This window comes from Phyllobates terribilis, unplaced genomic scaffold (genome assembly GCF_046119375.1).
Source record: "Phyllobates terribilis strain yellow unplaced genomic scaffold, ASM4611937v1 Scaffold_5__5_contigs__length_657084704, whole genome shotgun sequence".
In the NCBI taxonomy this organism is placed as follows: Eukaryota; Metazoa; Chordata; class Amphibia; order Anura; family Dendrobatidae; genus Phyllobates; species Phyllobates terribilis.
The window spans coordinates 225,722,613-225,746,552 of record NW_027362765.1 but is presented as its reverse complement, the minus strand read 5'-3'; the positions used below and the strand labels follow the sequence as shown (position 1 = coordinate 225,746,552).

Sequence of the window (23,940 nt, the reverse complement as noted above, 5' to 3'; positions counted from 1 at the left end):
GATGAACAGCTTGCCCTTCTCCTTCCACAACTGTTGGGTCTCCTGTGGAGCATCTGGACCAGGGTGTGAGTCAGCTTGTGTCAGCAACTCCTTTACTAGGCGGACAGCCAGGTCGCTATCCTGCGTCTCTGCCCATCCATGGTGGGGCAATGGGTTAAACGTGGCCTCTCTGTTGGCAGAGTGCTTGTCCCTCACACAGTGGGAGCACTGGGTCACCCCGTTACGATGGAAAGCGAGTAGTTCTATCTCCTCCAGCTCGTCCGGGTCTTCTCCCCCATCTGGCAAGTCGGGCATCCTGGACAGCGCATCAGCATTAGCGTTTTTATGCCCCACCTGATACTTGATGGTAAACTCTTAGTTGGACAGCCGGGCCATCCATCGCTTCTCCAGCGCACCTAGCTTCGCCATTTCAAGGTGGGTCAGCGGATTATTGTCTGTGAAAATGGTAAACTTCACTGAAGCCAGGTAGCGTTTGAAGTTGGCCATAGTCGGGGTAGGCCAGGACTTCGTCTCCCGTAAGAGCCACCTTCAGCGAAGTGAAGGATTCTTTTTCTTTTTTACCACACTGGAACGGAGGATTTGGGTTCTTCGCTTCTTGGACTGGCCCACTAAGAGGTCCTGCATGGGTGCCGCTATCTTGGTGAAACCCTTGATGAATCTCCTGTAGTAGCCTACCAGCAAGAGGAACTGCTGCACTTCATTGATCGTGGAGGGTCTTGGTCAGTCCTTGATAACAGTGACTTTTTCAGGGTCTGGTGCTACACCTTCAGCGCTTACCACATGGCCTAGGTACTGCACCTTGGGCTTCAACAGGTGGCACTTGGACGGCTTTACTTTCAGGCCAAAACCGGATAACGCCTCGAACACCTCGGCCAGGTGCTTTGTACGTGTTTGAGTAGACGATTACGTCGTCCAGGTACAGCAGAACGGTTTCGAAGTTTTTGTGTCCTAGGCAACACTCTATTAACCGCTGGAATGTTCCCAGGGCGTTGCAGAGCCCGAATGGCATGCAGTTGAACTCGCAGAGACCCATTGGTGTCGTAAACGCGGTCTTCTCTCTGTCCGCCTCTGCCACAGGAACCTGCCAATACCCACTGGTAAGATCTAAAGTGGAAAAATAGTTAGCGGATCTCAGTGCAGCTGGGTAAAGGGTAGGCGTCCTTATGTGTACTGCGGTTAATCTGCCTATAATCAACACACATCCTCATTGTACCATCTTTCTTTCTAACGAGGACTAATGGAGCTGCCCAGGGGCTACTATCTCTGATCACCCCAGCCTCCTTCATCTCCCGTAACATTCCCTTGGCACATTGATAGTGAGCTGGGAGTACAAGCCGGTACCTCTCTTTAACCCCTTTCTGACCCAGGGCGTATTAGTACGTATCTGTGCCCTGGGCCTTATGGGCCTGATACGTATTAATACGCCCTGGCGATTTCGCCCGCACACAAGCGGTGTGGGCAAGATCGCCGCCAGGTGTCAGCTGATTGTCACAGCTGACACCCTGCGCTATGTGCAGGGAGCGGTCCCGCACCGCTCCCAGCACATTAACCCCCGAAATACTGCGATCGAAATCGATCGCAGCATTCCGATGGCAAGAGGAGGTAAGCGCGATACTTACCTTCTCTGCCGGCGTCCAGCGGCGTCTGAATCCGGTCCCGGATGTTGCCATGGTGACCCGACGTCATCATGACAACATCCGGGTCACCAGGAGGCAGGAAGTTGCTTTGGTCATGCGCAGTGCACGACCAAAGTAACTTCTCCCTGTGCAGCGCTGACAGGCTGCATGGCATAGGGAGCTGCTGCTCTCTATGCCATGCAGGCCATCAGGCTGCAAAAAGTGAAAGTCCCATAGTGGGACAATGTGAACAAGTAATAAAAATGTCAGAAAGTGAAAAAAAATAAAAAAAAAATTATAAAAATATTTTTTTAAAAAATGAAAAAAATAATAATAAAAAAATATATATATTGTACCCATAAATAAATAATGTTATGAAAAAAAAAAACAATAAAAGTACACATATTTGGTATCGCCGTGTCCGGAACAACCTGACCTATAAAACTGTCCCACTAGTTAACCCCTTTAGTGAACACGGTAAAAAAAAAAAAAAAAAAAAAACGAAACATAAAAAGATGTTTTATCATCATACCGCCAAACAAAAAATGGAATAAAACGCGATCAAAAAGGCGCAAAAAACAAGCCATCACATGACTCTGTCGGCCGAAATATGGAAAAATTATAGCTCTCAAAATATGGCGATGCAAAAACTAGTCTTTGCAAAAAAATGCGTCTTTTAGTGTGTGACAGCTGTGTCAGTCATAAAAACCCGATATGAATCTGGCATAGCTGTAATTGCACCGACCCGAAGAATAACGTTGTCTAATCACTTATACCACACGAGGAACGGCGTAAAAAATAAACTTTAGGGTTAGGGTTGTGCTAGGGTTAGGGTTGTGCTAGGGTTTGGGTTAACGTTGGGCTAGGGTTGGGCTAGGGTTGGGGTTAGGGTTGGGCTACGGTTAGGGTTGGGCTAGGGTTGGGGTTAGGTTTGGGCTAGGGTTAGGGTTGGGCTAGGGTTAGGGTTAGGCTAGGGTTAGGCTAAGGTTAGGGTTAGGCTAGGGTTAGGGTTGGGCTAAAGTTCGGGTTGGGGTTTTTTCAGAAGTAAAGAAAAAAAAAATGACAACGATATGGCAACTAGTGAGCGCAAGTACTCGTTACTTGAGTTTGTATCGGGTGCTTGGGTATGCACAGAGTATGGCGGGTGCTCGAGTGACATGCTCAAGTCTCCTCCCCAAATGTTTTGCAGCTGTTATACAGCCAAAAAAACCTTGCGAGGATTGCCTGCCATGCATGAGCGATCCCCGCATGTTTTTTTTTGGGTGTCTAATAAAAAAAACATGCGGGGCAGGGACTCGAGCATGTCACTTGAGCACCCAAAATACTTGGTGCATACCCTAGTGCCTGATGCAAACTCAAATAGCGAGCACTTGCACTCAAGACTAATGACAACTTATTCAATATGATGACCTAATGTTATCAAATTCTGTGTCGTACCTCTGGATTCAAAATGTTCACTATACCCTTTGATAAAATCCTGGAGGGGTGTAGCTTCAAAAATAGAGTCACTGGGGGGAGGGTGGGTTGGTTTCCACTATTTAGGCACATCAGGGACTCCCCAAACGCAACTTGTTACCCTTGTGAAAATGCAAAATTGGGGGCTGAAAAACATTTTTGTTGAAAAAATGTGAAAATTTTATTTTTACGGTTCAATGTTATAAACTTCTGTGAAGCACCTGGGGGTTCAGGGTGCTCACCACACATCTAGATAAGTTCCCTAAGGGGTCTAGTTTCCAAAATGGTGTCAATTGTGGGGGATTTCCACTGTTTAGGCACATCAGGGGCACATCCGCTAATTATTCAAGCAAATTTTACATAAAAAAGTCAAATGGTGCTCCTACCCTTCCTAACTCTGCCATGCGTCCAAACAGTGGTTTTCCCCCACATATGGGGTATCGGCTTACTCAGGAGAAATTGCACAATTAACTGCATGGTGCAATTTCTCCTGTTACCCTTATGAAAATGCAAAATGGGGGCTGAAAAACATTTTTGTTGGAAAAATGTGAAAATTTTATTTTTACGGCTCAATGTTATAAACTTCTGTGAAACACCTGGGGGTTCAAGGTGCACACCACACATCTAGATAAGTTCCCTAAGGGGTCTAGTTTCCAAAATGATGTCACTTGTGGGGGGTTTCCACTGTTTAGGCACATCAGGGGCTCCCCAAACGCAACATGGCATCCACTAATTATTCAAGCAAATTTTACATTCAAAAAGTCAAATGGTGCTCCTTCCCTTCCGAACCCTGCCGTGCGCCCAAACAGTGGTTTTCCCCCACATATGGGGTATCGGCTTACTCAGGAGAAATTGCACAACAAATTGCATGGTGCAATTTCTCCTGTTACCATTATGAAAATGCAAAATTGGGGGCTGACAAACATTTTTGTTGGAAAAATGTGAAAATTTTATTTTTACGGCTCAATGTTATAAACTTCTGTGAAGCACCTGGGGGTTCAAGGTGCTCACCACACATCTAAATAAGTTCCCTAAGGGGTCTAGTTTCCTAAATGGGGTCACTTGTGGGGGGTTTCCACTGTTTAGGCACATCAGGGGCTCCCCAAACGCAACATGGTGTCAGCTAATTATTCAAGCAAATTTTAGATTCAAAAAGTCAAATGGCGCTCCTTCCCTTCCAAACCCTGCCGTGCGCCCAAACAGTGGTTTTTCCTCACATATGGGGTATCTGCATGCTCAGGGGAAATTGCACAACAAATTTTGGGGTACATTTTTTCCTGTTACCCCTGCGAAAATAAAAAAAATTTGGGTCTAAAGTAACATTTTTGTGAAAAAAGTTAAATGTTCATTTTTTTCTTCCACATTCCAAAAATTCCTGTGAAGCACCTGAAGGGTTAATAAATTTCTTGAATGTGGTTTTGAGCACCTTGAGGGGTGCAGTTTTTAGAATGGTGTCACTTTTGGGTATTTCTGTCATAAAGGTCCCCCCAAAGTCACATCAAATGTGATGTAGTCTCTAAAAAAATGGTTTCGTAAATTTTGTTGTTAAAATGAGAAATCGCTGGTCAACTTTTAACCCTTATAGCTCCCTACTAAAAAAATATTTTTGTTCCAAAATTGTGGGAAATGTTATTTATTAACTATTTTGTGTGACATATCTCTTTGATTTAAGTTTATAAAAATTAAAGTTTTGAAAATTGCAAAATTTTCAAAATATTCCCCAAATTTCCAATTTTTTCACAAATAAACGCAAGTGATATCGAAGAAATTTTACCACTATCATGAAGTACAGTATGTCACGAAAAAACAATCACAGAATCAGGGGGATCCGTTGAAGCGTTCCAGAGTAATTACCTCATAAAGTGATGGTGGTCAGAATTGTAAAAATTGGCCTGGTCATTAACGTGCAAACCACCCTTGGGGGTAAAGGGGTTAATGGGCGGATGATCTCCTGTGGGGATATGATGTTGGACCCCTTTTACCTGCCCAAAGTCTAGTGGGTGTTTGCTAAAGACTCGCTCATATTCTTGGTACACCCCATGCTTTTGGTGCGAAGGGGTGCGAAGGGGTGGAGTCAGTGCCTACTTGTAGCTTCTGACACCAATCCTCCATCTGCCCCTTGGAGCCATTGTCCTCCGCCTGTTCGGACGGAGGCAAGGGTTCCACTGCCTTTATTGCGTTGTTACCGACAGTGAACAGTTTAGCAAGGGTGGCATACCGGGGTAAATGGACCTCTTTCTCCAAACAATTCAGAATGCGTATCGATACTCCCCCCTTGCGGACATCGACTACCCCCCTGGCCGTCAAGATGGTGGACATACTATCAGAGTACACGGGTTCTACCAGGGCCTGATAATCTTGACTTCTGAGACCTATGGCTGCCCGACACCATATTAACATTTCACTCCTAGGGGGTATTGCAATGGGGAATGGATCACTCACTCTGACACTGCTGACTTCTCCACCAGACAGCTCTACCTGTTGTCTCTGCATCAGGGCTTTGATCTCCTTCTGCAGAACTCGCTGCTGACTAGAACTGGCAGTCTCTGCGACCTGTTGCACCAAAACAATAATTTCCCCAAGACAATTCTCTATCACATTGGAGCCTAAGGTTATCATAGGATGGCTTTCTCAGCGATCAATATCTACAATTATCAACCCTTGTGATGGAAATTCTACTCGGCCAACCTTTATGGTCACCTCTTTATACCCCACCTGAGGCAAGGGCTGACCATTGCTGGCAAAGATGTTAAAGTGTTCATCTGGACTGCGGGTAATGTTTGAATCAGCCCAGTACCGTTTAACAAGGATATATGGCATCGTTGTCACCTGGGAACCGGTGTCTAGTAGCGCGTTCACCGGGATGCCATCAAGCACGACAGGCAGGACCGGTCGTCCTCCCACGTACTTGTCTCGCCAGCTTTGTGGGCCTGGTCGTCTTACTCCTGGGGGTTGACCCTCTGCCCCAGGGGTTGCTCGTTTAAATTGCAGAATCTTGCAATGTGCCCCGCCTTTTGACAGCGGTGGCAGATGGGTTGTCCGTTCTGGTCGTAGCGATCGCTGTCTCTCCCTCTGGATTCTTCTCTGCCATCAACATGGGACCTCATCTGGACTGGAAGCCAGCTGGATCCTTTCCTTTGGAGACACTTGCATGGCCTGCACGATTTTGGTTAGTGTAGCCACACTTTTGGTCAGCTCCTGGACCTGAAGGCGTAGGTCTGCAGAGGGGTCATTATCTAAAGGATGCCGCCTCCTGGTGGTATGTGATAGCTGGACGCCGGAGGGGTGCAGTGCCACTTGGGGTTGATTCTCGCAGCACCCGGATGGCCCGGTCTTTAAATTGCGCAAAGTCTAGATCAGGGTTTTGCAGAGCCATAATGCGCAGCTGTGTCCAATCAGCGTTAGACAGGAGCCCCTCAATAAACTGTTCGGTTAGCAATCTGTCCTCGTCTCGCACACTGTCGGGGTCTACATATTTAATGGCCCCCAGTGCCTCCTGCAGGTTTAGAGCATAGTCCTGTACACTGTCCTGCACCCTTTGTTTGCACCCGTAGAACTTCATTTTAATCTCCGCTTGGTGTCAAAGGTATCCTTCAACCTGGCCAGAATTTGCTTGACAGTTCTTTTGACTCTGCCCGTCCAGGACTTCACCTCCCTCTTGGCTGCACCGATTAGCTGGCCTATAAGGATGCTGACTTTTTCCTTTTCAGACAGGGGGTACACTTCGAACAAACTATGCAGTCTCTTCTCAAATTCGCTCAGGGTGTGCGACTCCCCTGAGTACTGAGGCAACCACGCCGACCTTGGGATATACGGCATGGATAAAGGCATTACAGTTGCTGCGTCTGCTCCTGCAGCTGGACCCTCTTCTAGGTTGGGCATTTTCCTCCCCCCCTAGTGAACCTCATCCGGGTCCTGGGTTTCTGCTGGCGTACCAGTCTGCTGCTCTGCAGGCGAGAGGAATCGCTTACCCGGCGGTTCCAAATCGGGGCCTCCTGCCTCCCCCCGACTGACGTCAAATGACGCGATTATACAGTTCAACAAAGTCTATGGCACACAGTACCCGGTTATACCAGACTATGACAATCCTGTTCATGACGCCAAAAATGACGTGCCCCCTAGGACCGTGGGGTACTCGCCACCAGGTCAGTTAGTTCCTTGGGATAGTCACGGGGGCGTGACCTGTTCCGGGGCCCTGAGCGGTCAATAAAAAGGACAGTTTATTTAGGGGAAAAGTTTTGTGACGCCACCAGTGGTATGCGGCTATAGGTGGCCGCCGCTGCTGAAAGAGACTGCTGGGGCCGTTGGTGATGCAGCTGGGATGAATTTGCTCCCCATGTGTAGAGAGGGGCCCCAGGGTTACTGGTATCGTTTATATAGGGGATTGTGGGTGTTAGGGTGCAGGACTGAGGGTGCAGATAATGACCAGACGACACAGAAATGGTGGTTTCCTCTACCTTTACTTGATCTTTGATGGTGCAGACCGGGGCACTGGTAACAGAAGGTAATGGAGATCCGGGCAGCCTAGAAGCAATTTGGGATCTACCTCGCCAAGTGGGGTTGTAGGCCTTCCTTCTGCGCTGTCCTCTTTGGCCCTGCTGCCTAAAGCTATGCTGCTGCCCTCTTTCCTGAGTGATCGTTAAATCCTAGCTCATATGGCAGGCAGCTCGAGCCTTTTATAGGTGTCGCTCCTTCGTGGTGGCTCTGGGCTCTAGCATGCTGCTGAGCCGCAGGGTTGTTTGGTGGGGCCAGGAGACCTGCAGTCTCCTGCCCTCCGTATTTAGCTGCCGGGACTTCAGTACCCGAGCAACCTCGGACTCCGGTGTCCGGTTTCTGGCGCTTTTCTCTGGGGTGAGCTTGGTCACAGCTCCCCTCCCCAGGTTCTCCCTCATCTTTCTCTCACTCTTCTCCGTCTCCAACTGTCTCTCCTCCGTCTCCAACTCACTCTCCTAACCCCCACCTCCGGGCCCCAATTTAAAGGGGAAGCTCCCCTGAAACCGGGTTAGAGCTCTCCCTTCTGGTCTGGAGCCAGGAGAAGTGTTGGATGCTGGTGTTACCTGATAAGGGGAACCCTCCTTGCTTCCATGCATGACATCACCCCCTGTGAGGGAGGCAATGCCAATGTGGCAACCGGACTCCTGGGGTGCCACATTTACATTTCACAAGCCATTGACCGATGATAAATTAAGTCTCAAATTACACTTTTTTGTGCCATGATATCCGAGTGCTGGTTTATCTGAGTCAAGGTAACCTTACTAGATCTGTATATCTTGGATCTCTTGGCTCAGCTATGGAAACAAAAGGCATTGGAATTCAAATTGGCCAAACTTTCTCTTCCCTGACGTCCTCTATCAGAATAGTCGAGAGGCCTCCATACACATTAGATGGTTATCAGGTCCCACCTATATTGGCAGGTTTGGCCAACCTTAATATGCACGGGGGCCTTAAAATCTACTGTACCTCACACCAAATAAACAAAACTGTAGCCATGAGCAGCAAGACTGCCTCAACTTTCCAGCTGAAGCTCACTGTTCAGTGAAGGAGAAAAGAAGATGTCAGCAGTGAAGGCATGGCAATTTATCAGGTTATTCTAAGAAAAGAAAAAAGATTTCTGGGATATAGCATTAAGAGAAAAGGGACAACAGAGTTACCACTGCCCCTTCGCTCTACTTTATAACACTGTGTTGCTTTAGCTCTGTTCATACTGTCTTAGAGCCTTCCATTCACGATCTATGATGGGAAGATACCCTGACTGCAAAAGCATACCGTGGTATATATTGCTTATTTTTTCCCATTAGAAAACATATGCCAGCTGGTGTTCACGTTTTACAGGATTATTTTGCAAAGAATAGTGTTATCTACTACAGTATACAGTGGGGGAAATACGTCTTTGATCCCTTGCTGTTTTTGTAAGTTTGCTCACTGACAAAGACATGAACAGTCTATAATTTTAAGGGTTGGTTAATTTTAACATTGAGAGATAGAATATCCAAAAAAAATCGAGAAATTCACATTGTATAAATTAGATAAATTTATTTGCATTTTGCAGTGAGAAATAAGTATTTGCTATCTCTGCCAAACAACACTTAATACTTGGTGGCAAAATCCTTGTTGGCAAGCACAGCAGTCAGACGTTTTTGTAGTTGATGATGAGGTTTGCGTACATATCAGGAGGCATTTTGGTCCACTTCTCTTTGCAGATCATCTCTAAATCATTAAGATTTTGAGGCTGTCGCTTGGCAACTCGGAGCTTCAACTCCCTCCATAAGTTTTCTATGGGATTAAGGTCTGGAGACTGGCTAGGCCACTCCATGACCTTACTGTGCTTCTTTTTGAGACACTCCTTTGTTGCCTTGGCTGTATGTTTTGGGTCATTGTCTTGCTGGAAGACCCAGCCACGACCCATCTTCAATGTTCTTACTGAGGGAAGGAGGTTGTTGGCCAAAATCTCATGATACATGACCCCATCCATCTTCCCTTCAGTACGGTGCAGTCGTCCCCTTTGCAGAAAAGCACCCCCAAAGTTTAATGTTACCCCCACCATGCTTCACGGTTGGGACGATGTTCTTAGGGTTGTACGCCTACTTCTTCTTCCTCCAAACACGGCGAGTTGAGTCAATGCCAAAGAGCTCAATTTTTGTCTCATCTGACCACAGCACCTTCTCCCAATAACTCACAGAATCATCCAGGTGTTCATTGGCAAACTTCAGATGGGCCTGCACATGTGCCTTCTTGAGCGGGCACTGCAAGATTTTAAACCTTTAACCTAGAACGCATGACCATAAAAATCTACTTTTTCACATACCTGGGGCCTTTTAGGCAAATAACATGGAATAACTCAAACAAAAATGACAAACAACTATATACCTGAGGAATACCTAGAGTTTCAAAATTCTAACTAAAGTAAGCTTGCAGAAAATAGAAAACAATTAACAGGGCGGGCCTGCGAGGCCCCGGGTATGCATTCTAGGGTTAAGGCGTAATGTGTTACCAATGGTTTTCTTGGTGACTGTGGTCCCAGCTGCCATGAGATCATTAACAAGTTCCCCCCGTGTAGTTTTAGGCTGATCTCTCACCTTCCTCATGATCCAGGATACCCCATGAGGAGAGATTTTGCATGGTGCCCCAAATCGATATCGATTGACAGTCATTTTATATTTCTTGAATTTTCTTACTATTGCACCAACAGGTGTCTCCTTCCCACCCAGCATCTTACTTATGGTTTTGTCCCTGACATCCTTAGAAAGCTCTTTGGTCTTTCCCATGTTGTACAGGTTAGAGTCTGACTGATTCAGCGTCTAACTGGTCTGTGGGAGCCAGAACTCATAATGGTTTGTAGGGGATCAAATACTTATTTCTCACTGCAAAATGCAAATAAATGTATCTAATTTATACAATGTGATTTTCTTGATTTTTTTGGGATATTCTATCTCTCAATGTTAACCTACCCTTAAAATTATAGACTGTTCATGTCTTTTGTCAGTGGGCAAACGTACAAAAACAGCAAGGGATCAAATACTTATTTCCCCCACTGTATAATACAGCAAAAAAAAGAGGGATGACAACAGGATCTTTCCCAGTGCATTCAGTGAACGTATTTTACAAATTTCAATGCAGCTATTCCTATACGTATATGGCTGTGTCAGTGGCGTAATATGAGATGGCCATGGGGGTGGTTTCCGCTGGTACTAAATACCATGGAGGTTTAAAATATTATCTCCCAATGTAAATATGATGCAAGACCAGCCCCTATCAGAAACTTCACTGACCGCTCCTACTAGCAGGTCACCAGGATCTCCGCAAGTCAAAACTCCATTAAGGCATCCTGCTCACTTCCAACTGCAATACCTACACAGAGAACAGCAATAAAGATTACTTTGTAATGACTCTGAGCTATAGTCATTATAGTGAGCGCTTTGTCGTCTCGGTCACTGCCTATGTGGAGTGAAGAGGTCGATGACAAAGTTATCTCGACTGCTGCACTGCTGCATAGGAAGCAATAGAGAAACTGTAAAACAGAGCAGCACGGTGGTTCAGTGGTTACCACTGCAACCTTGCAGCATTGGGAACCTGGGATCAAATCCCACTAAGGACAACTTCTGAAGGAATTTATATGTTCTCCCCATGGTTGTGTGGGTTTCCTCCAAGTACTCCAGTTTCCTCCCACACTCCAAAGACATACAGATAGGGAATTTAGATTGTGAGCCCCCATGAGACAGGGATCTGTAAAATGCTGTGGAAGTTAATGGTTGTATGTGAGTAAAATAAATAAACAGGATGAGCAGCTCATAATAGTTAAAACTTTAAGGTGCATTTGCACTCCAAAATGTCAATTCATCGCATGAAATGATTTTTAAGCTTATATAAAAGTCTTCGTTCTTGGCAGTATATGTCCTATGTAAAAACTGACCTATAACTGAACCCAAGCAGACCCCATAATAATCAAGGAGCGTAACTGATGCTATTGGATACTTTTGCTCAAGTCCCTCTAAGTGGAAAAGACAAGTGGAATCAATGTAGCCTTACTTTAATTGCATCAGCATGTGTTTGTGGAATAAGGTGTTCAATACTGGACTGGATATACTGGAAGGGACTCGAGGAGTGTTAACGGTCTACAGATTTAGGTGCGCAAAATACTTGCCTTACCCCGGGCACTGGCAATCCACGCTACGCCAATGGGCTGTGTCTTCTACCACAGTTCAGTCCCAGTGAATAGTACTGAGGTGCAGAACCAGACATAAAAATAAAAGCACTGATGGGGCTGTGCCAGTCCCACAATAGGTGCTATGCCAGTACCACAGCAGATTCAAAGACCCATGCGCTTTGCTGAAGAAGTTCCATTAAAGATAGATAATGGAAAGCTTTGGAGAGCATCATTTTATGTATTGTTATTTTGTACTTGATGCTTCATCTTTGTGTTGTTCCCACAGAGAAAGCAGCAGGATTTGGGAGACAAGATGGATCTCTCTTCCTATCTACTAAAGCCCATCCAGCGAATCAGCAAGTACAGTCTGCTCCTGCAGGACATGGAGTGGGAGTGCAAAGGACAGAGTACCAGGGAGGCCGAGCTGAAAGCTGCGCGCGAGGTTGTCAGATTCCAGCTACGTCACGGGAATGATCTCCTTGCCATGGATGACATCCAGGATTGTGACGTAAGAAATTAAAGATCTATACCGATTCACTACTGGGGTGTGGGGTCTTCAGTGAGTACCTATTATCAGCTAGAGTTAAAAGCTTGTGTCCAGGAGTGCTGGATGGATCTAGCTTTTTGGCTGCCTGAACATAAGTTAATATGGCACAACTTTCCTTCCTAAAATTAGAAACAAGCAATAGCAGCAATGAACTGTATAAATGCCAAATTTAGTCTAATTAGGGTGCTGCTGAGGTGTGGTTCTCACTCTAGCTCATAAGGAGCACCCACGCCAGCACTAGCCTAGAGGTCCATGGCATCTATATACTTTTCTATGATCTCTGCTGCAATGTTTTCTCTTGTATTTTCTGTGTTTTAACATAAGTGCCTGGAAAAATGGGAGAATTTCCAATTCTCTTTATCATGAAGTTTATGGGTGTTCTACACTCATTGTGTCACATTATGTCACCGTAAGAGGATTGGTACTATCACATGATGTAGCTTTTAGGCAATAGGGATAGTGCTGTATTGTAATTCATAGCAAATGGACATTTGTAATAGAGATGCTAAAGTCCCGTCCCCGGTTGAGCCTGGGAACGCCCCCTATATAAGCACCGCCCCTTTTCAAATTTGCCAGTATTGTATCAGAAAAATTGGGAAAATCCCAGTAAATTTGGAAACATTGGCACCTATGCTGATACGGTGATAATCTGTTTGCTGCATAACAATTCTGCAGCCTTTGTGGGCGGTGAACACTGTATATCTGTGATCCAGCTTCCTAGAAGCTGCTGGGTTACAAATATCCTGATTTCTTCTGCAGTCTGCATGCAAGTATTTTTGTTAATTAGAATTTTTGTGTGAAAGTTTACTTAGGCAGGATTTGCTACTTACATCCCCTTGAAAGATGGCAGGGGAAAGGTGACAGACAGGTTTTAAATTCCCCGTGAAATGTAGCAGGGAAGATGTAATATCAAGAACGTCAAAGCATTTATGGCTATTAGAGCAAAAGTGGATTACCAGTGTGTGAGAGGGGACATTAGGGAGAGCGAGACGTATTGAGCAGTGAGAGTAACTGCTCGGAACACAGCGGAGGGAAGACAGGAGGAGGAGTGAGATTAATCACATACATGCAGCAATGGACTGGGGCGCAGCGGAGACACCACACAGGGACAGAGACAAAGTACAGGATTAGATAGAGGCTGCTGTGGAAGAGCATCATTTACAATAGGAAGAAATCCCAGGCAGGAGATAGAGGAACCGAGGTCAACAGGGGGTAACCAGGCTACTGATTCTAATACAAACAGCTCCGAGAGTCTTCTGTCCCTCAACAGACTGAACTACACATGTCAAATATGCTACACCTGTGCCCAGTGTGCCCCCGTCACTGACTTCATATCACTTGTCACTAAATCTGAACATCAGCATCTTCTGCGGCTGAATGGGTTTTGTGTGAAGCGCAGTCCCATAAGCCCTGGCCTTTAACTGCGCAGCATGCTACCAATTCTGCTCTGCCTCCATGATATGAGATTGCAGATATATTGCTTTAATTTAGAAATGTAATAAGTACAGCTCGGTGCATGGGCCGTTCTCCCCCTCCTCCTGTCAGACGGACAACTGGAAATTAATTATTGGGATGTTGTGAGCAATGCAGAGATATTTTACCAGGGTAGGAAAAACAACAAAAATGTCAGCTCCCAAGCAAAGTAAAGCTCCCCTAAAAGCACCCTCCATTCATCACAAATCCACAAGGCCGTAACTGTGATCGGTGCAGGGGTTGCAATCGCACCCGGGCCCTGTAGCTTAGGAAGCCCAAACACCTGCAATAGTTGGGGGCCCTGTAGGAGATTTTGCATTGGGGCCCCACAGCTTCAAGTTAGGCCACTGAGGCATGTACATGATCATACTATAGAAATGTTCATATATTTGACAGGTAATAGTCATATCTGACAGATCTGGGACCGCTGAAGCAAAAATCTTCCCACCCCTCATCCAATTTTTAGGTTGAGTACTTCTCCTTAGACAGCACCCTTTCTTGAATGCAGGGGGCAGCATCTTTGCAACAATACTTTTTACATTTAAGAACTTCCTAACAGACAAATGACTGTTGTATGGTCTTGACCCAAGGCAGAAGAATGTGTGGCATGCCTTACCATGGTGCTAATATCTAGTACTACTGTAACATCCATTGTATCATTAGTGAACGATAGTATCTACAGCTGGAGAGCCACAAGAGGCTGACAAGACCCAACCCAAACCAATTCTCTTACTTTTGGGGATCTATCAGAAGGTTTTTGCTTCCTAATCTGAGGGCAGCACAAATAGTAATCAAGACCCTCATTCCAACAATGTTTCACTTACTGGGCTCCTTCCTGTAGTCTTGATGACGTTTTATTCTGCAGCTCTGCTAGTTCTTTTAGTGATGAGTTTTATCTATCACCACACACACCACTGTGCATAGGCAGAAAGCAACCAATCAATGGTAGGGGTGGGGATAGCCAGAGGTGATGAATATCAAAGACTACATAGCAGAAGCATGGACAACTATCTCAAACACTGTACCATCCCATGCTGCCTACATATCTGCATTCATGATAACCCAATGCATGAATGTCTATTGTGTTTTCATGGAGTCAGGTTTAAGATCTGAACATGAAGTCATGATCATAAATAAGCCTTATCTAAATTTGGAACCAAAATTTGATATCCTGTAAAGAGGAAAGGACACTGGAGGTAACCAATAATGAACAGGCCAATCCCAAATCTGATGTGATGTACATGGTGGGAGGGTTTTGCGGTCTTGATAAAATGTCATTTTGCTGTAGTTAACCAGTGATGCCAAAGCAAAGACAGAGTATGCATTAGAAATTCATGGTTTCCTATGAGGGGAACTTGCTTGCTGCATAGCTCTTGATGCCATGTTTAATAAGTATGACCCAAGTGCTGTCAGAAATGATGGGTAATTATATTCACCCATCTCTTCCCAGTGGGTATGTACGGATATTTGCATGACATATTTGTGTATAATTATAATTTTTGGCGTAACTCTGTCTACATAATTATTTGTCCATGGGCCAAACCGAAGCACACTGAAACCATTAGGAGGATTCCAGTCCTTCAATATAAATATGACAGCTGTATGTCGTAAGGTCAATTTCTTGGAATATAGCTAAAGATGGGGCATATTTCCTATTTCTCTGAAATGTACTGTTCTTCCAGACTTATACGTGTAGATGACCTTAGTGTTGTAGAATCTTAGTTGTACATTTACTGTCACTGCTTTATCCTATTTACCTCCTGTTCGTCTTCTTCACATGTATTTCAGGTTAACCTTAAGGAACAAGGGCGACTACTGCGCCAAGGGGAGTTTGTGATCTGCTACAGGAAGAGAAAGTGCCTCAGAAGGGTTTTTCTGTTTGAGGACCTAGTTCTTTTCAGCAAAACCAAAAAGGCTACATCGGGAAAAGAGATCTATGTGTACAAGCAGTCCTTCAAGGTAATCTTAATTGTGTATCACATATTACATGGCATACAAATCCCAAAGATCTCAGACACTTCATTTTCATAATACATAGAGCATAATTTTTCCATTATCTTAAATGGGAATATTTTAGCCACTAAGGTTAAAATCTGAAGACAAGTGGCCGAAAATGATTGTAGACTAGTCTTGACCTCAGTTTCACTAAACACATAATGGCCATCAAACTGAATGATCAATATCACTTTAACTCCTTCCTTCATTAAGAGATGACAGCGGCATTTAAATGAAACATGCGCCACTGCTCATATGCTCACACTCCCCTTACTGCGACCGCAGGATTATCATGGCAGACGGAGCCTGCTGAAGACCCCTGTGACTGCCATCTTGGAACTTCTGTGAAGCTCAGCCACAGAGACCATTATTTTCAGTATAAACTGCGATACTGGGGATCTGCACAATATATCTGAGTGATCAAACTGGTTCAAGTCCCTTAAAGGACTAAAAAATATTGTCAAAACTAAAAAAAATATATAAAAAAGTTAAAAAAAATTAAAATTTTCCCCCCTTTCTCAGTGATAAAAAAGAAGGAAAAAAATAAACATATCTGATGTTGCCACGTTGGTTAGAGTCCAATCTATTAGATATTTGGATCATACTCAGCCATGCAGGTAAATGAGTGCGTGGAAACCGTCGGACTGCACTCTGATTACATCTGAGTGCAGTCCGATTTCCATAGACTGACAGAATGGATTCTGTCAATCTCATTCGAGAGAATTAGATCACACTATGATCACACTCAGAGTTTGATCAGTTGTGACATTTGGATGAGAGAATATATGATTGTCTGCACCTGCCCAAATAAAAATAAAATTGATGCAAGTTTAGTATCATTGTAGTCGCATTGGTTTGGGCAATCATGTTTCCTGGTTTATTTTTACCACACAATGAATGCCGTAAAAACAAAACCCCCCAAAAAATGGCAGAATCACATTTTATTCATAATTACATGCCATTTGAAATTGTTTGCCATATTTCAGTACATTGTTTGATAAAATGAATGGTGTCATTCAAAATTACTGCTTGTCCAAAAAAAAACCCTCATCCATCTACCACGGGAAAATAAAAAATTATAGCTCTTGGAAAAAGGTGAGGAAAAAATGAAAACGAAAAAACAATTCCCTGGTCCTTAAATCCTTCAACATGGTGCTACAAACAAAATCAAATTCTACCATCATTTTTTTATTATTAATTTTTAAGACAAATTCCTTTATCCGTAGCTAATTATAAAAGTTTTTATTATCTCCATAGTTACATGTTCAAATTTAAAGAGCAGTAATGTAAAAAATAGGAACAGTAAAAGTCGGTAAAAAGTAAGTAAATGGTGAAATCAGGTAAAAGGGGATGAAAAGAAGCAGCAAAAAAAAAAACATAAAAAAACTAGAAATTTATCTTTCACATATCTCTCTCAAGGCGTCAGAGAGTTAAGCCACCGTCTCACATAGCGAGATCGCTAGCGATATCGCTGCTGAGTCACGGTTTTGGTGACTCACCAGCGACCTCACCAGCGATGTCGCTATGTGTGACACTTTGCAGTGATCAGGCCCCTGCTGTGAGGTCGCTGATCGCTGCAAAGTGTCCTGGACCATTTTTTGGTCGTTGCCCTCCCGCTGGTCAGCACACATCGCTGTGTGTGACCAGAGTGAACAGCGATCAGGCTGGTAACCATGATAAACAGCGGGTTACTAGGGACACACGCGCACTTAGTAACCCACTGTTTATCATGGTTACGAGCCTGCTAAAGTGAGCGGTAACCTCCCGCTCACTGTAGCAGAGTGGTAACCACGATAAACAACGGGTTACTAGGAGCGCGTGTGCCCCTAGTAACCCGATGTTTACCATAGTTACCAGCCTGCTCCTGCTTCAGCAGGCTCGTAACCAGGAGCAGGACATTGTGGAAAGATTCTTTCCACGATGTCGCTGCTCCCCTGATCGTTGGTGAGCCTGCCTGTTTGACAGCTCACCAGCGACCACATAGCGACACAGCAACGACAGGTCGTATCGTTGTCGGGATCGTTGCAGCGTCGCTAAGTGTGACGGGGCCTTTGTCAACAATTTGGAAAAGTACAAGAAAAAGAAGAAATAAAGGAAAGCTTGGTGATCAAGACTAGTCCAGTAGCAGACAGCCTCCAGCCTCTTTTTATAGCACCCCATGCAAGAATGCTGGATCCCCTTCCAACACTGAGTTTTACCTTTTATGTAGCCTTTTATATAGCCTCTTCTATTGTGGGTCAGTAAGTTGATTTCTACCATAATAGTAGACCTCTCACTGCATTTAGGATGCAAGCTCCCATCTAGATCCTTTCGGATATTATCCATCTAAAATTAACAGTGACATCTATGGGGAAGGAGCCACCGAGTTGCATCCTGAAGGAATGGCAACCTTTCCAACATAGTGAAGAAGATCGATGGTTAAATTTGATTATCTTCACTAACATGAGATAGTAACCTTTATGATTTTGTAATAGTGGATGCTCTATTGTAACAGCAGGTATCTTATAGACCTATACTATCCTTCCTGACTCAATTTTTTCCATTCCAGCATGTAAGGTGACCATTCTTCTTTGAAAACTCTTTATAGACTATGAAAATGCCACCTTTTATTACCTGGAGGGTTATCAGATATCTTGAGATGCTGAATTCATCATGTTAGTAAGTAATTTATTGAATGACTTGATGTTATCATATTTGTTTAATGCTTAGACTTCTGAGATTGGCCTCACTCACACTTTGGGAGGCAGTGGACTCTGTTTTGAGATCTGGTTTCGAAGAAGAAAATTGGAGGACACGTATACTTTTCAAGCTCCTTCCCCTGATGTTAAGGAGGCTTGGACTGGGGACCTGCAGAAGATTCTTTGGGACCAGGCTATTAAAAATCGAGGTAATCCAAGTGATGTGTATGTCATGTAGCCATAACTGTTCATTCTTAAAATCAGTTGAGCTCCTAGATGATGGATCCCACCACCTCCATTCATTCCCAAAGCAGTCAAGGAATCTACTAGGGTGTACAAACCCTTGCAAATGTGTTGGGCATTTCTTGTATATCAGTATTGGCCATGTTATTTTGACATATCCCATTTCCTAATTTTTTTGAACCAGGCGTCACTATTGCTCTTGGATGTTACCCTCTCCCCTTAAGCTGAACTCTGATGAGATACATCTATTCAGAAACACCTCAGTAATTTGTTCTACCAGTCAAGCTGGGCTTCAAGCTAACAAATTATTTTGTTGTCAACGTAATTGGGCTTTGACATTTTGGCTTATACTGGGGGTTGCTGTTTTACGATGTGTGTTGCTTTCCCGGGAGTTCGAGGATTATATTGAAGACATTTGAAAGTACACAGTCCATCTAACTAGAATAAATATAACTTGTCAAATGAGCAAGTGACACTAATGTCAGAAAACTACTACCTGACATGTCAGAGTGTATTTATCATATAACAAACCAAGCCTATTCTACTGGAGAAGGGCATGGAAAAGAGAACAAAATGATGTTCTCTTCCTACTGATGTAATGGCGATAAAATGCGGATGGAAAGATTATGATGTGCCGATATTTATATTGTGTAATAAGCTATAAAAATATAACCTGCTCACCGTAAAAAAAACTCCTAGTAAATGTTTTATACACTTTGATTAATTTCACATCTGTCAGCAAAGGGGAAGAATACCACCAGGGCAGCATAGATATAACAGTCCTTCACTGGATACAACCTGTACTGAACCCTAAGGCTATGTGCCCACGATGCAGAAATGAAGCAGAAATTTTCCTGAACATTTCTGCATCTCTTTGGCATAAAAACGAGTGCGGTTTTTACATGCGTTTTTAACTCGTTTTTGACGCTTTTTTGATGCATTTTTGCATGCGGATATGCCATGTGTTTTTCTAATGCATTGTATAGGCAAATCCGCATGCAAAAACGCACAAAAATTGGTCATGTCCGGATTTTTTCTGCAACTAAAATCCGCACAGAAAAAATCCTGACCATGTGCACAGAACTTGAAGAATGTCATAGGAAGTCATGGGATAAGGTATGCAATGCGTTTCTGGTGCGTTTCCGCGCTGCAAATCCGCACAAAAAATGCACCAAAAACGCATCGTGGGCACACAGCCTTATAGTACCTAATGCGGTGATGTAATCTTGGTATGTTTTTGGAAATGTGAACATTCCTTGTACAGCAAAGGTGGGAGGACATGAGCCATCACTTAGCTCAACAAACTGTTATACCACTGTCATGTCTTGTGGTCTCCATGTGAGTAGGTCTTCTATAATTTGTCCTCAGAAATGCGCAGGCAGGAAAGAGCATTCTCTGGTTTGGGATGCAAGCCATTCACTGACATCCAGCCGAGTGAGGCAGCAATCAGCAGTAGAGCCATCCCTCTCACTGGCAATGGAGGTAAAGAAATTTAGTATGGCTTTGGATTTTACTATTTGTGTGAATTTCATGTACACTTGAAGCAGTGTAAAGTATAATTCAGATTAATTGATTGAATGTGGATTCCTTAAAGTATTCTTAAGTTTGGAAGTTATCCCCCCTATGCATGGGATAGGGGATAACTTCCCAATTTCTGAGAGTCCAACTGCTGGACCCTCCTTGCCACGATCCTGAGAACCCTGCTTTCTGAAGAGCATGCGCACTGCAACTCCATTAATTCTTATCGGAACCGCCATAAATAGCCGAGTGCAGCGCTCTGGTGTTCTTCATCACTCCCATAAGAATGAATGGAGTGGCATTGCGCATTATCACCCACCACTCCATTCACACATGGTTCTTCAGAGCTCCGGTTCTCAGGATTTGTAAAGTCCCAGTGGTTGGACCTCCAGGTATCACAAAGTTATCCCATGTCCCATTTATAAGGGATAACTCCCAAACTTGAGAATACCTTTTTAATATTTCTTCCTCTTACTCTTTCTACACTAGATAATAACCTTCGTTCTTCACCTTCTGTTGCTCTACCATTCCCAACGTCCCCTCCACCACTTCGTTCTATGTCAGTAGGCTCTCGAAGTAGTGCTAGCAGTGCTGTATCACTTGGAGGATGCTCCTCCACCTCTTCTGGTCGGGGTTCTCTCAGCCCTCTCCATGGATGTCCTGGGACTGAGCAGCAGTGGAGATGCTGTCGGACAGAACCCTCCCAGGATAAGGAACCCAACGTTTTCCTGAGTGAGTCTGAAAAACTCTTATAGTGAAACTATCTACACCTTATGGTATAGGAGAACCATTTTGTAAACTATATGGAAATTAGGTAAAAACTATGCTGCTTTGGTGTGCTCTTATACTATCTCAACAAATTTCTGAAAAGTATATGGTGAAAAGATAGGCCTACATGAGTGAGTTTGTTGCCATGTTGCATTTTCCTCTAAAAATTATAAACAGTGTGGTGGGCTGAGCCATTAAACAGGGTGTCGGCGCTAGACTAAAAAGCTTCCTGTCACTCTTTGTGATTGCAGACTGCCAAATCATGACAGTGTGCAATGATCACACTGTCACAAATCATGTCCCCTGTATTCCCTGTGTGGGTGGTCACGTCACAGCATTTAAGTGATTCCCATACTTGTGGTCACGTGCCGATTAGTCTCATCTGACTTCTCTCAATTGAAGAGAATTGAAAACATTACATGAGTCTACTTGGCACATAACTGCAAGTATGCAACTCGTAAAGATGTGGTCACTTCACCCCCCACCCACAAGGGGGATACACGGGAATCTTCACAGTGTGCACATTTCACACTGTTACAATTTGTCCTGCTCCAGGTACATACATTGACTGCAGACTTTTTTACTGAGGTTTGTCAACCCCTTTAATCTTGATCGGCAGCTTCAAATGCCGAAACATGGATGGGAGATCCCACCAAACCAAGTGATGGAAGCACAATATAATAGGGGTCAAAACTCACAATACACATACAAAGATAATGTCACCCCCATTATAGTAGAAGATATGACTCTAATGTCACCTTGTTCTCATTTTCAGCTTCTACAGCTTTAACTATTCTTCTTTCTTGTTTATTTCAGCTGCCAGTTCTGGTTCCTCTGAAGGAAGTGTCAGTGGATTTAGCTCCCCTGAGACAAGTCAAATACCTGTACCTCATATAAACACATGTTATCCCCTGGAGTGCTGGCGCCCCCTACATGTTACAGACAAGCCCCCAGAAAACATCCCATGAAAATATTGGGTACAGAATGTACACAAACTTGTCTACTGAATGAAATATCTATATTTATGTGCCATTTATATATGTAAATATATTACATTCTAGTGAACATTAAAATATTCTAATGCTGTTATACATTTATGTTTCACAAAGAATGAAAGTGATAGGACCACTATACCAAATATGCTTTATTGGAGGACACTGCAGACTTTCTGATGGTCATTTATTAAAAGTAAAATTGAAAAATTGAGACACAAAGTGCATGTGTTTTATATGCCAATTTAACTACATGGGAGTGTATGTACATTTATTTCTTTTTACATAGAATAAACTTCAATTTCTTGAGGTGTTATATTAATAATTTATTTATGAGGATTAGGACTATGACTTGCTTTATTCACATGACTCTGAAATGGGATTTCTGCAGATATTATTCAATGTTTAGAGCACAAGTAGTCAGAAACTGTAAAGTACAAGGTGCAATTTGGTTCTGAACAGTATATTATAGAGACGATCAACTTCAGTACCCAGGAGCCATTCTCACATTGATGAGTGGATATTTTAGATGGGTCACTGATTCCATCTTTAGAACTAACAAATGCCAATGGATGGTATGGTTAAGAGAATAATGATCATTTAAAGAGCACGTCACCAGATCAATTGTGGCCAGTTTTTGCTTTCATTTTATTCCCATTGCTCCCCTGAGTATTCTGTAATTTGTTTTTCTTTAATCAGCCATATGGTTCCAGAGATATGGACCTTTTTATTTAGTAGAAATTTTTATGGTCTTTACAAAGGGGTGTGGCTCACAGGGTAGTAATACAGAGCAGCCAAAGAACACACCCCAGAGAATCCTGTGAGCCGCGCCCCAGAGAATCCTGTGAGCCACGCCCCGGAGAATCCTGTGAGCCAAGCCCTGGAGAATCCTGTGAGCCACACCCCAGAGAATTCTGTGAGCCACGTCCCAGAGAATCCTGTGAGCCAAGCCCTGGAGAATCCTGTGAGCCACACCCCAGAGAATTCTGTGAGCCACGCCCCGGAGAATCCTGTGAGCCAAGCCCTGGAGAATCCTGTGAGCCACACCCCAGAGAATTCTGTGAGCCACGTCCCAGAGAATCCTGTGAGCCAAGCCCTGGAGAATCCTGTGAGCCACACCCCAGAGAATTCTGTGAGCCACGTCCCAGAGAATCCTGTGAGCCAAGCCCTGGAGAATCCTGTGAGCCACACCCCAGAGAATTCTGTGAGCCACGCCCCAGAGAATCCTGTGAGCCACGCCCCGGAGAATCCTGTGAGCCAAGCCCTGGAGAATCCTGTGAGCCACACCCCAGAGAATTCTGTGAGCCACGTCCCAGAGAATCCTGTGAGCCAAGCCCTGGAGAATCCTGTGAGCCACACCCCAGAGAATCCTGTGAGCCACGCCCCAGAGAATCCTGTGAGCCACGCCTCAGAGAATCCTGTGAGCCACGCCTCAGAGAATCCTGTGAGCCACACCCCAGAGAATCCTGTGAGCCACTCCCCAGAGAATCCTGTGAGCCATGCCCCAGAGAATCCTGTGAGCCAGCCATGCCCCAGAGAATCCTGTGAGACAGCCATGCCCCAGAGAATCTTGTGAGCCAGCCATGCCCCAGAGAATCCTGTGAGCCACACCCCAGAGAATCCTGTGAGCCACACCCCAGAGAATCCTGTGAGCCAGCCATGCCCTAGAGAATCCTGTGAGCCACGCCCCAGAGAATCCTGTGAGCCACACCCCAGAGAATCCTGTGAGCCACACCCCAGAGAATTCTGTGAGCCACACCCCAGAGAATTCTGTGAGCCACGCCCCAGAGAATCCTGTGAGCCACGCCCCGGAGAATCCTGTGAGCCAAGCCCTGGAGAATCCTGTGAGCCACACCCCAGAGAATTCTGTGAGCCAGATATGGACCTTTTTATTTAGTAGAAATTTTTATGGTCTTTACAAAGGGGTGTGGCTCACAGGGTAGTAATACAGAGCAGCCAAAGAACACACCCCAGAGAATCCTGTGAGCCGCGCCCCAGAGAATCCTGTGAG

The 23,940-nt window shown here is 44.4% G+C and overlaps 1 protein-coding gene across 2 annotated transcripts in view; it reads left to right on the top strand.

Annotated features, from left to right (window-relative positions):
• Positions 1-22,766, top strand: part of KIAA1755 (KIAA1755 ortholog) — an 80,756-nt gene extending 57,990 nt beyond the window's left edge. The window contains exons 16-21 of one of the 2 annotated variants that reach the window (XM_073683854.1): positions 12,002-12,223; positions 15,524-15,694; positions 18,440-18,617; positions 20,020-20,133; positions 20,659-20,901; positions 21,754-22,766. In XM_073683854.1, coding sequence (XP_073539955.1) covers positions 12,002-12,223; positions 15,524-15,694; positions 18,440-18,617; positions 20,020-20,133; positions 20,659-20,901; positions 21,754-21,905 — 1,080 coding nt within the window. In that variant the 3' untranslated portion in view covers positions 21,906-22,766. The remainder of the gene's footprint in view (positions 1-12,001; positions 12,224-15,523; positions 15,695-18,439; positions 18,618-20,019; positions 20,134-20,658; positions 20,902-21,753) is intronic. The other variant, XM_073683853.1, reaches the window with a different exon arrangement.
• The last annotated feature ends 1,174 nt before the right edge of the window (positions 22,767-23,940 follow it).